This window comes from Strix uralensis, chromosome 2 (genome assembly GCF_047716275.1).
Source record: "Strix uralensis isolate ZFMK-TIS-50842 chromosome 2, bStrUra1, whole genome shotgun sequence".
NCBI classification, from domain to species: domain Eukaryota; kingdom Metazoa; phylum Chordata; class Aves; order Strigiformes; family Strigidae; genus Strix; species Strix uralensis.
Genome location: NC_133973.1, coordinates 111,822,471 through 111,835,117, shown reverse-complemented (window position 1 = coordinate 111,835,117; position 12,647 = coordinate 111,822,471). Strand labels below are relative to the sequence as shown.

General features: G+C 35.2%; 1 protein-coding gene across 10 annotated transcripts in view; it reads left to right on the top strand.

Moving 5' to 3' along the window:
* NBEA (neurobeachin) overlaps positions 1-12,647 on the top strand; it is a 514,855-nt gene that overhangs the window by 100,726 nt on the left and 401,482 nt on the right. For all 10 annotated transcript variants that reach the window (XM_074859829.1, XM_074859824.1, XM_074859821.1 and 7 more), the window contains exons 5-6: positions 1,328-1,449; positions 12,045-12,171. In XM_074859829.1, coding sequence (XP_074715930.1) covers positions 1,328-1,449; positions 12,045-12,171 — 249 coding nt within the window. The remainder of the gene's footprint in view (positions 1-1,327; positions 1,450-12,044; positions 12,172-12,647) is intronic.

Sequence of the window (12,647 nt, the reverse complement as noted above, 5' to 3'; positions counted from 1 at the left end):
GATATCCCAAAGGAGTTCCTTAAAACGTTTAGTACTGAGAAGTTAGGCTTCAGCAGAATTGGTGTTATTTCTTTTGCCTAGTCAAATACTAGCATAATCTGAGCATACTGCTGTATCTAACTGTAAAATTTACTATGAGTTCCCTATCATTCTTAATAAAGTGTTTCTCTGCTCTTAAAACTCTTTCAGCAATTGCCTTGCTAATACCATCAGTTCATGGATTCATTAACTAGTCTTTATTATTTTAAAGTGTAGTAAGAGTTTAAATTATCTTACTGAAACTGAAAAATATCAATTAGATACACTTAGAAATAACATCCTATTGTTATTTATAAAGTTATTTGCTTCAGCTTTGCATTAATATACAACTTATTTCAAGTAGTAGTATTAAAGGCTATTATTCCTTAACTACTTTTGTGTAAAATATTCTATATTTCGTCTGATGGAAGGTGAAGGAATTTTTTGTAATCAATAATCTCCACAGTAATTTCTAAATTATTACAAACGTTTAATTTCTAAAATTTTTTTAATTACTTAACTTTGTGTGTAGTTCTCCTACTGAGGAGAAAAATTGTTTTATCTTTAAGTGGTATCATAGAAAACACTTACTTTGTAAGTGACCTCTGAAGTTCATCTTGTCTAATTTCCTCCCTAAAGAGTACCTAACTTCAAAGTTAGATCAGGTATTCAGGGTCAGGGGTAGAGTTCTCTGAAGCCTCTTAATCAGTCAGCCCATAAAAATAAAATATTGAAAAATAATTTTTTTTCCCAGGGCATGGCTTACTATTAATGTATTTAACTGAGAATGGGTTTAAAATTTTCAGTCTCTTACCTTACTAAGTGTTCACAGGAAAAAAACATAATAGCTCTTAAATCTCAGAGAACAACCTTTTTTATATTGTAGTTTTAACAGTGAATCTCTATTGTACTATCTGTTGAGATTAATTTGTTCTTAATGTTTAAGACTATTGATGAGATGAATACTACTGAAAGCTGAATTTATAGTTTAATTTCTGCAGAAGTAATTTTTCTACTTTTTTCTCTTGATATTGCCCATTCACAAATTTAATTTCATGTCCTCTATTGGTAGAATTTATGTAGTTAAAAATTAAAGTATTTTAAAATAGATGGAATATTAATGCATTTGGTCAAAAACTATTTGAAGGTGGTTTTTTTAATATTCTTCTTTAATACTTGAAAGTTAAAGCAGATCTGAAGATCTAGAACGACAGGATTTTAGAAAGCTATTACCTTTAACAATACTTCTTGAAAATTCACTTTTTGACTTTCTGTTTCCTTTTTCTTTTTTGTTTTTTTTTCATTACAGGCAATTGCATTGCCTCCTATTGCTAAGTGGCCTTATCAAAATGGGTTTACTCTTAACACCTGGTTTCGGATGGATCCGCTAAACAATATCAATGTAGATAAGGATAAACCCTATCTCTATTGGTAAGTAACTTAAATCACTGCAGTTACACTTCATTTTGGCTTCCTAATAACAGTTAATCTTTCTCATTGTTTTTAGTTTCTGACATGTTTTTTTTCCCCCAATTATCTGCAGATTTTAATGGCTGCTTACTGTCTACAAACACTTACAAAATCAAACGTCCTTTTTGCTTTGCAATTTACAAATCCATGGATGGAAGACATATGCCTTGTTGATAAACCATGGAATCTATTGTGATGGTTTCTTTAGGAATTTTAAATATTAAAATTTATGAATCTTTTAATAATTAAAATTTTTAATATTTAAAATTGATTAAATATGTATTAAAAATATTTAAAATTTAAAACACATTATTTCATAGAGCTATAAACGGAGAATGTTGTCATATTTTCTGTTTGGTGTTTGAGTTTCTTATCTGATGTCAGTAGTACAAAACAAATCTATTCTACTCCAGAGCATACTGTCTGCACATTAGCTAGAGGTAATAGAAAGTAGATCTGTGAATATAAAAATGGCTCACTGATCACCAGTTCCCAAAAACAGAAGCTATATTTCATAATACATTAATTGCAGGAGAGACAATTTTAGTTTGCTTAGGTTTGCTGTTGTGATAAAAATAGAAATAATATTTATTGCTGTCCTCTGATATTTAGAGATTATGTTATAATAGTAAAAATGTTTATTCTATTGGCCAATGATGAAAAAAGTTTTTTCACTTCAGAAATTGATTATGTATCTGCTCAAGTATAGTTGTCTTAGCTGAAGAAAAAAAGGAATAGGGAAAATAAGGAACCTTCTGTTGTGTCAGAACATGCTGGTATTTTCTTCAGCCCTTGTTCATTGTTTATCTATTTGCTATTTAGTAGACTTACCTTTTCTCATACTCTTAGACTGTATATCAGTTGTGCAGACAGATGAGGATTGGATATTAGCAAGATCTATCAAGTTTTATCAGCTCAGGAAAACAGCAGTAGCACAAGGAGGAACGTAACCAAAAGTAATGCTTCTCACTTCGTAGTCATTCCTGGTAGTTTAAAGAGCAGAAGATTTTAGTAGTCAGCTGAGGAGAGGACCAGTAGATGTAGTCTCAGAAAGGTACTTGTACTATCAGTACATAAAAATCTTACTGTGCATTTACTTGGAAAATCAAATTAATTCATACTTTTTATGGAAGAAATATCTGATTAAAAATAATTTAGGTTTATTCTGAAGAAAATTTTCCCTAAATTACCATCTGGGATAATGCTTTTCCATGTGTCCATTTTCTGCTAAGTCATATAGTTATTCTATCATGGAGATTTTTTCAAGCTGTTGGCTATAGCTATGTTTATTAGTGTGACCTATATTTTATTTATATTTTCAGTCTATCAAGGACAGTAAAAAATACAATTATAGGACTGAACATGCATACAGAAATTTAACATGATAATTTGTTTCTCAGCCAGAATGTATGTTTCAGAATTGGTAACTTTAGGTGGTGTATTTGATTTGAGAATTTATTACTGCCTCAGAGCAAGAAAAGTATACTCCAAAGTTGTACAGCCCATGATGTATGCTGCTTTTCTTATGATTAAGTAGTGTAGAAAGACCTTTAGTCTGAGTGATAAATATGATTCTTTCTGATTCTAATATAATGCAGAAGCATCAATGGCATTAGTTTAGAATAACTTCAGATGTTTGATTTTTTTTTTGTACATATTTTTTGCCGTGATGTAGTCCTGATGTTTATTATGATGTGATTACAATTCTTATTGAATTCTAAGATTTTTGAGTATACTTTTTAACATATGTTCTGCACTGAAATAGTTTAAAATCCTTCATGTGTTAAGCTTTCCTGAATATTTATGGATACTTCATATTTGTGTCAGAGGGAGTTTACTTCTGGTTCCATTTTTAAGTATATTGATTTAGACCTTTTCTCTAGCCTGTATTCGCTTTGCTATAAAGAAGTGGTATAGCTTAGAATAACTGCCACGTATTCTCAGACATCTGTCTTTAATAAACAGATTTTTCCTTGATTAGTTTGTTTTTGAACATGTCAATGAATAAACCCCACAAAGCTGCCCTTCGAGTTACCAAAGAAACCTGAGTTTCTTCCTTCAAAAGAATTCTAGGTTTCACCTTAATATTATACTCTATAAAGAATATTTTTTTAATAAGCATACTTCTTATTAGCTACAATTGTAACAATTCTGTGTTTGCTTAGAAGACGTCCACTGACAGTATGATTTACCTATAGTAAGTAACTTAATATAGTAATATAGTATCTGTTTATTAGCTTGATTAAAATAAAGAGTCTAGCAGAGTAAGAAAACTTTTTTTTTCTTTGAGTTTATCTTTCCCCATGGTTGATGTGTGCTTTTCTTCGTTTTCAGGTTTTTTCTGTTTTCATAACCCAGAACATACCAAAATAATGTCTTTTTATATTTTGTCGTTGCCGCTTGCAAACATGGAGAGAAAGTATAGCCCCCAAACATATGGAGTTTCAACTCTCTTATTGTAGTGCATAAAGGACAACCTCTCTAGTAAGCATAGGTATTTTCCTGGATGCACAGACTCTTCAAGTAATCTTTGAGCATTTCTATGCTGAATGAATGACTTGTTATCTCACACACAGACACCTGCATGCACAAATCTTTAATTATAGTTGAGTGTCTCATTTTCTTACGTTACCCCTTGTTATGGAATATATGTAAAAGGAGAGTATTTATCAAGAGTGGGAAATAAAACTTCTTGACTAACAAGGTGGAACATTGCAAATGCTTCCTGTGGGCCACAGAAAGAAGTCAGTCTTACAGAAGTCAAATGCCAAAATTGAATTTGTGTAAATGTAATGTGCATGTAATACACATAAGAGAAACTGAATATGCCAACCTCTGAAGGAAATTAGGAGTCAGCTTGTCATTTTTATATAGCAGCTTAAACGAAGCCATAATAATTAAAAACAAGAAAAATATTCAAACTAAATCATCCATCTAAACTTCTTCACGCAGATTTTGGACTTTGCCTCATGAAAGGTTGAGTCACACACAACCACCACCAAGAGGACGATACCAAAGATTTATTTTCTTTCAGTGTGCTTTTTGGGCCTGTAATATCTTTTCCTGTTCAACTAGGTGAAAAATGTGTCATATAAATTAACTCTTTCTTCATAGTTTCTTCTTAAGTCATCTGTCTTTTAAACAATCTTTATTTTAAAAGCAATAACTGAGTAGCATGCACAACTTCAAAGAGGACTCTGATTTGAAGCAGAGGTGCTGAAAGCAATGTCAGCTAGAACAGGTTCCTGAGGACCTTCTCCAGTCAGGTTTTTGAATATCTTCACAAATGGAGACATCGCAACCTCACTGGGAAACCTGTACCAGTCTTTGACAACCTTCACAATGAAAAAGTTTATCAGTTTCAGTTTGTGTTCATTGCGTCTTGTCCTTTCAGTGGATATCACAGAGGAGTCTCTGGCTTAGTCTTCTTTACTCTCTACCCATCAGCTATTTATACACGTCTTTTCTTCTCCAGGCTAAACAGTCCCATATCTCAGCCGCTTCTCATGTGTCAGATGCTTTGATCATTCAGTCCTGTGCTGGACTCAGTCTGGTATGTCCATGTCTTCCTTGTACTGTGCAGCCCAGAACTGGACACAACAATCTAGATGTGGTCTCTGCGGTGTTGAGGACAGGGGAAGGATCACCTCTCTCAACCTGCTGGCAATACTTTTTCTAATGCAGCCCAGGATACCACTGGCTGCCTTTGCCATGAGGGCACATTATTGAACTTGCTGATTTCCAGCTGGTCAGTATCCAGCATATACTGGTGATTGGGGCAGTTCCTCCTCAGGGGCAGGACTTTGCACTTCCCTTTGTTGTTCTTCATGAGATTCTTGTTGGCCTGATTCTCCAACCCGCTATGGTCCCTCTGAATGACTGCACACTTATCTGGTGTATCAGCCCCTCCTTCCAGTTTTGGATCAGCTGTAAGCTTGCTGAAGGACACACTCTGACCATTCAGGTTATTAATGAACAAGATTGGTCCCAGTGCTGGACCTTCTGAGTTCACTAGTAACTGGACTCATACCACTGATGACAGTGCTTTTAGCCCAGCAGTTCAGTTCCTTTTCAGACCACCTCACCGTCCACTTACTTAGCTCATTCGTCTTTAGTTTATCATTGAGGTTGTTACAGTGTTGAAAAGTCTTGCTAGAAAGTCAGGGTACACATCTCCAGCTTTCCTCTCCATCCTCCAAGCCAGTCATCTCATCATAGAAGGCTATCAGCTTGATCAAGGATGATTTCCAGTTTGTAAATCCATGCTGACTATTCCCAATCACCTTCTTAGGTCTGATTCAGCCTTTAAGTGAGTATGGAAGGAAGTGGCCAGAGATCTTTCTGATGGGAGAGCACCGCTATATCAGCTTGACCATGATGTGAAAACTAATGCTTAAAAATGGACAAGGGAAGCAAAGACATGCTTTCACATTTGCCAGATGTGAGGGAAAACTGGTACTGTTCTGTGATTAGCTAAATGACAAGTGCTGCTTCGAGAACTGTAAGCCAATTTGTTGGGTTTTTTTAAAAATAATTATCTCTGAGAATGATGTTGGGCAGCTGCTAAGTGACAGTCTATTAATACTTGTGTATTGGAACAGTACTGTAGCTTTCTTACCAATTACAAAATGAGTGTGACAATTCTGGAAGAAAAATTAGAAGTCTTTGACATTTACATGGATGATAAATAACAGCAAGGAGAAGGCTTTGTTGCAGAGCAGTCAGGTTCAAATGGTAAGATTCAGAATTCTATAGCACAAACTTAAGTGTAAGCAAACCAATGTCATATACCTAGCAGTGAATAATGGGTGCCATGCCTACAGAATTAGTAGTTATGTATTAAAAAACAGTAATTACAGAACGATGTTAAGGGTTATTGTAGGTAATGAACTGACCATAAACTGCATTTTCATTGCTCTAGCTGAAAAAGTTAATGTGATCTTTTCAAGGACAGTCTGAATAAGCAGAGAAGAGAGTAAAGGTGATGTGATTGCTTCCTGAAATCTTGGCAAAAGCATTGCTGGAATACTATTTACAGTTAAGAACTGCTACTTTTATGAAACCATGGAAAAAATTGGTAATATGCAGAGAACCTCTGGAGTGAACTGTGCTCTGGAAAATGCATTTTATAATGAAATCTTCCAAGAAAAAAACAAAAGGGATGAAATTAAGAATGCTCTTGAGTTCTGTTTTCAGAATTTGTGCAAAATCTGATGCTGATGGATTGTTTAGCCTGAGATCCAGTGAGTAGACAGCAAAACAGGAAAATTCAAAAATTTAGACACACAATACTATGATCATTTTATCACAATTATAATGAGGCACAGTATAATAATAATAATCGCAGTTTAATAGATCATTGGAAATGTTTCCTCAAAAATGAAGTGTAGATTCTTTGTCATAAAGACAGTGCAAATTTAGGAATTTAGGGCTAACCTTAATCTCAACTGGGAAGTCTCCATCCTCTAAATCCCTATATTTGTTTCTGCTAAGAAAAGAGATGGGGTGATATTACTTCTAAGTAAGGCCTGGAATTAGATAAAATCAATCTAGATATTAAGGTTGGGTTTTGGTGGGGTTTTTTGTGCTTGTCTTTTTTTTTTTTTTTTTTTTTTTTTTTTTAAAATGCTTTCTTTCAAATTATGTGTTGGGCTCTGTAAAAGAATTGGAGGGTGAACCGAGTCTGGGTTGTTATAATTGTTGCTTTTTGTCCTTAAAACATCCAAATGCTTCCACAACCATTTAATGGAAGAATGGCTAAAACTTCTAAAAGAGCCTTCTAAGTTTTATTTTTACTGAGTTTGGGACAAGGAGAAAAAAAACAAAACCAAAAAAGCCACAAAGCAAGCTGTCTAGACTTTTCAGTCCTTCTGTAGAGCCAATAATAATGAGATAATGCGGAACAGTTGCAAAATCACATAATGGAATTCCAAAGTTAGTAGAAAAGAAACCTTTTTTTTTTCTTCAGGCAATAATGAATTAATATCTTCTCAATCTCAGTACTATGATCATGTGTTAAATTGCTTATAAAATCCTAAACTAAAGAAACTGAAATCACTAAACAGTTTCACCAGTGGATGGAAGAATGCTTACCTGCTATTGAAGTTTAATGACATTCAGTAGCTGCGTTGAGAAACTGATTGAAGTGAAACATAACTATAAGGGTTTTATGAATGATCTGTAGTAAAATTGTATACCAGCTGCTATAGGAGGTAGTTAAAGGCTCATAAAACCATATGGGTATTGACAGTACTGCTCCTGTTGTCTGTGTGCATTTCATCTTTCTATGCAGTATCCTAGAGACCAGTCCTAGCCTAATTTACCTTTGGCAAGAAATAAAATGTGAAGATTAACATAATCTGTATATTATAATGTTCAGGTAAACGGAGAACATATTTGAGTTCTCAGTTTCTCTCCTAGTGTTGTATTAGAATGTTAATTCATTTGGGAAAAAAAGGGTAAAATCTTGGCTGAGCTTCTTGTTTACAAATTCATTCATTCTATTCCAAGATGAAGAGTCCTGCTAAGAAATGAGCTATTTTTTCATTATTTCATTGCTTAATTGTCTTCGCATGCTGAAGTCCAGGAAGTTACACACGTAAGGGCAATTTGGTGTTTAAAATTTCAGGAACAGTCTGGTTTGACCATAATGGTGACCAAATCAGCCCAGTAACTGGGGGCTTAGGAAAGGGAAAAATTTTTAAGGTGTAGATATTTCTTCAAGAGCCATTGTTTTGTTGTTTGTTTGGGGTTGTGGGGTTTTTTTTTTGCAGTGTTCTCAGTATATACCAAAATGCTTGCTAGTTCCTGTTCAAAGTAGTAGGATGCATTTTACACAATTTTAATAATGTTTTATTAGGTAAAAATGTGGTGTAAAAATGTGATGGCATTTACAATGATCGACTGTTGGTAATTTAAAAAAAAAATTATTTGATATCTCATCAAATACTGTTACACCATATGGCAGAATGTAGTGAATCTGTGTATTTTTTTCAATATCCTTCAGAATAGGATTCTCTTAGCCAAAACCATTTTAGCTTGTAGAGATGACTTATGTTGCTAAGAAACAAAGTTGGCATTGTAAGAGATGCAACTACCTGGTGAAAATTTCTTTGAATGTTATAAAGCTCCAAGGAGGTAAATCAAAGTCTCAAACTAGCCCACAACACATTCAGTTGTTTTTATTGTAAAAGCTGTATTTTAAGGTTTGTAACCTTATTGTACAAAATTCGGTACTGTGGTCGTGCAGGTTATTTGTGTATGTGGGTAATGCAAGTTAAATATGTATATGAGTAATATTCTTTGATGAGGCTGTTCGGTGTTCCTTTTGTTATGGGGTATAGCTGCCTGTGGGGTCATTGTGGAAACCAGATTATTGAAATGATCCGTGTTAAAAATAGTCTTCAAAAGACTCAGGGGAATGGCAGTGTTAAAAGTTGTCTTCACTGTTGAGGTCACTGGTGATGGACAGTATGTAATTCTTCTCATTCGTAGATTATATCTTAGGTTTATTTACAGAAGATTTTTTAGGTTTATTAAAAAGAGTGCCCTTTATTTGCAAGGAGAGTTGTGTAGAAGACTGTACAAAAGGCTGTGACAACGAATAATGCTCCTTTCTAACACAGCAGCGTGAGGGGAGAGAAAATTGTGTACAGATAGAGACAGATAGAAGACTGAGTAAACCACAGCCTGACTTTGGAAAAATGTAGCTTCTGCAGCACCTTAAGTTGCTAAAGCAAAAGAGCAAACCAAGACATTAGACTCAGTGCTAACAGAACCACCGTAATGATCAGAGGTCATGAGGCACAGTATGCTGCAACTCATGACATGACTGAAATCAAGACTGGAAGTAAGGGCCTCTGTGCAAGGACCCATTAGGGTGGAGAGTTGTCTATAAATGTTATTACCCCTGTTCTGTTTAGCCTGATCACTCTGTTTTTCACATTTAATATAAGTATTTCTAGAATTTGAATGATTCCTTTTGACCTCCTTTAAAAATTCCCTCATAGGAAAAGAACATCTACTCTCTGGCCACCTCAGGGTATAGTCACAGCACCTGTCTTGTAAGGTGTTTATTTTTTTCAGAAGGTTGTGGTTTGTCAGCTATATTCTTGACAGTGAGGAAAGAGGAAAATCTGATTCTCTCCTTCAGTAATGTACGCATGCAGATTTAACTTTAAGTTTCTGAAGATGGAATTAGATCTATAACTATGCAATTTTTCTGCATATTAAAATCAAGATTGTATTTGCGTAGTAGGGTAGATGAAAAATGTAGAATTTCAGCAGCTATTACGTAAGATAAAATCTGAATTTAGTATTTGCATGTGTCTTTCACCTCTTAATGTTACTCTGAAAAACCTAGTAAAAGTGTTTGATGAAAATGTTACAGTGAAACCATTTAAATCATCATTATTGTAATAATATAAAATTATTTTAGAAGTTGCCTACATTAAAGATATGAAAAAGTGTTAATTGTGGGCTACAGGAGAATATACAAACATTCAAATTTAGTAGTCTTTTTTTTCTTATACTTGCAAAGCTTCATTTCAGAATTTATGGATGTTCACCATTTAGACCTTGTATTTCAGCAACCGGTTATTTTTATAACCTGATTGGTAATGGGTTTAAATGAAAAAAAAAAAAAACCAAACACAAAACCCAACTAAAAACTGTATAAAGTGTGCTCCATATTAATGACACCAGACTTCTCTTTAGTGTACTTAGCTTTTCAGAAGGAAATGACATAGCTGTAGATATAGACTTACATTTTTAAAAATGCTGTGTGTAATGTCATTCATGAATTTCCACAAGATACCTTGCAAAATGTTTTTTAAGAAGTCCAGAATTTCTCTTCACAGTGGTTTTGATTTCAAATATAAGTAGAGAAATGTATGATCTTTCTGCATTATCTGTCTTTATGATATTTTTCACAAGAAAGCTGGAAACACTTAGTAAACTTATTTTGTTAAAATTGTAGTCCTTTATCAATTTGACAAATGAAAATAAATCCACAATTCAGAGGACTAAATTTAATAAATCATTAGGTTAACTAAATCATAAGTCTTGAAAAAGAAATAATTATTGTGCATAGTAATTACCTTGAATCCAAATATCTGTGTTATACTGGCCACATTGTTCTAAAACCCCATAAAATTTGAAGTCATTTCACATTTGTTCTGTGGTGGATTTTCTTTACAACTTAAATCACAGAATCACAGAATCATCTCGGTTGGAAAAGACCTTGAAGATCATCTAGTCCAACCATTAACATAACACTGACCATTCTCAACTATACCATATCCCTCAGCGCTATGTCAACACAACTCTTAAACACCTCCAGGGATGGGGACTCCACCACCTCCCTAGGCAGCCCATTCCAACGCCCAACAACCCGTTCTGTAAAGAAATGCTTCCTAATATCTAGTCTAAATCTTCCCTGGTGCAACTTGAGGCCATTGCCTCTTGTCCTATCGCTTGTTACTTCGTTAAAGAGACTCATCCCCAGTTCTCTGCAACCTCCTTTCAGGTAGTTGTAGAGGGCGATGAGGTCTCCCCTCAGCCTCCTCTTCTCCAGACTAAACAATCCCAGTTCCCTCAGCCGCTTCTCGTACGACATGTGCTCCAGACCCTTCACCAGCTTCGTTGCCCTTCTTTGGACACGCTCGAGTAATTCAATGTCCTTTTTATAGTGAGGGGCCCAAAACTGAACACAGTAATCGAGGTGCGGCCTCACCAGTGCCGAGTACAGGGGCAAGATCCCTTCCCTGTCCCTGCTGGCCACGCTATTTCTGATACAAGCCAGGATACCATTGGCCTTCTTGGCCACCTGGGCACACTGCTGGCTCATGTTCAGCCGGCTGTCAATCAACACCCCCAGGTCCCTCTCTGACTGGCAGCTCTCCAGCCACTCCTCCCCAAGCCTGTAGTGCTGCTGGGGGTTGCTGTGGCCCAAGTGCAGCACCCGGCATTTGGCCTTATTGAAACTCCTACAGTTGGCCTTAGCCCATCGCTCCAGCCTGTCCAGGTCTCTCTGCAGAGCCTCCCTACCCTCGAGCAGATCAACACTCCCACCCAACTTGGTGTCATCTGCAAACTTACTGAGGGTGCACTCTATCCCCTCGTCTAGATCATCAATAAAGATGTTAAACAGGAGTGGCCCCAAAACCGAGTCCTGGGGACTCGTGACCGGCCACCATCTGGATTTAACTCTGTTCACCACAACTCTTTGGGCCCGGCCATTCAGCCAATCAGATGTCTTATTTTAAATGATGATGATTTAGGAAACTGAGGGAAAAACCTGATAGATACAGTATTTACCATCTTGAATTTTTGTAAAGAAAAAGAAAGTACTGATTTCTAGAATGTAGCCTGAAATCAAGTAAGTGATGAAGGTTAGTAACTCCCCCAAAGAAATGGTGGGGAGAGAAGATATAAAGGAAATTAAGTTACAGGTACTATTTTTTTTTTTCTCATGGTAATTTAAAGTAATATTTGGACCTTTTTATTATGCAGTAATTCCTCTTTTTCAAATTTCATTAATAATTCTTTCTTTTCAGTTTCCGCACTAGCAAAGGTGTTGGGTATTCTGCTCATTTTGTTGGCAACTGCTTAATAGTTACATCACTGAAGTCAAAAGGCAAAGGTTTCCAGCACTGTGTGAAGTATGACTTTCAGCCACGCAAGGTAAGCAAAGTGGTATTTACAGTAAAGAGTAACATTGAAAATGTGACAAAGTGCTTCTGGGAAGAAGAGCTAAAATTTCTTTAGTGCCATAGTGTTACTAGTAATTTCTTATTTGTAAGTAGCTTCTCTGATGGTCATGCAAAGTTTTATGTCAGTTACAGACCAGAATCAATTCAAGAAAATGTAATAGTTTATAAAGAATCACTTCTGTAAAATCAACTTAATTTAAAAAATACCACTTAATTAGCTTCAGATAGGGAAGAATTTGGGGTATTTGTAAAATGGATGTATTTTATTTTTAAAAGGTCATCATTCTATTTCTGAACATTCTGTACTTGGTAACTTTGGTGCCAATGTCTGGAACAATTTTTCTGGTAATGCTAGAGTTTTGTTATCTGTTGCTGAGGAATATAAGGCTCTAAACTTTCTTCTATGTCAGTGATGTTTTGGGACTTCTCATTTTTCATAGTAAATCT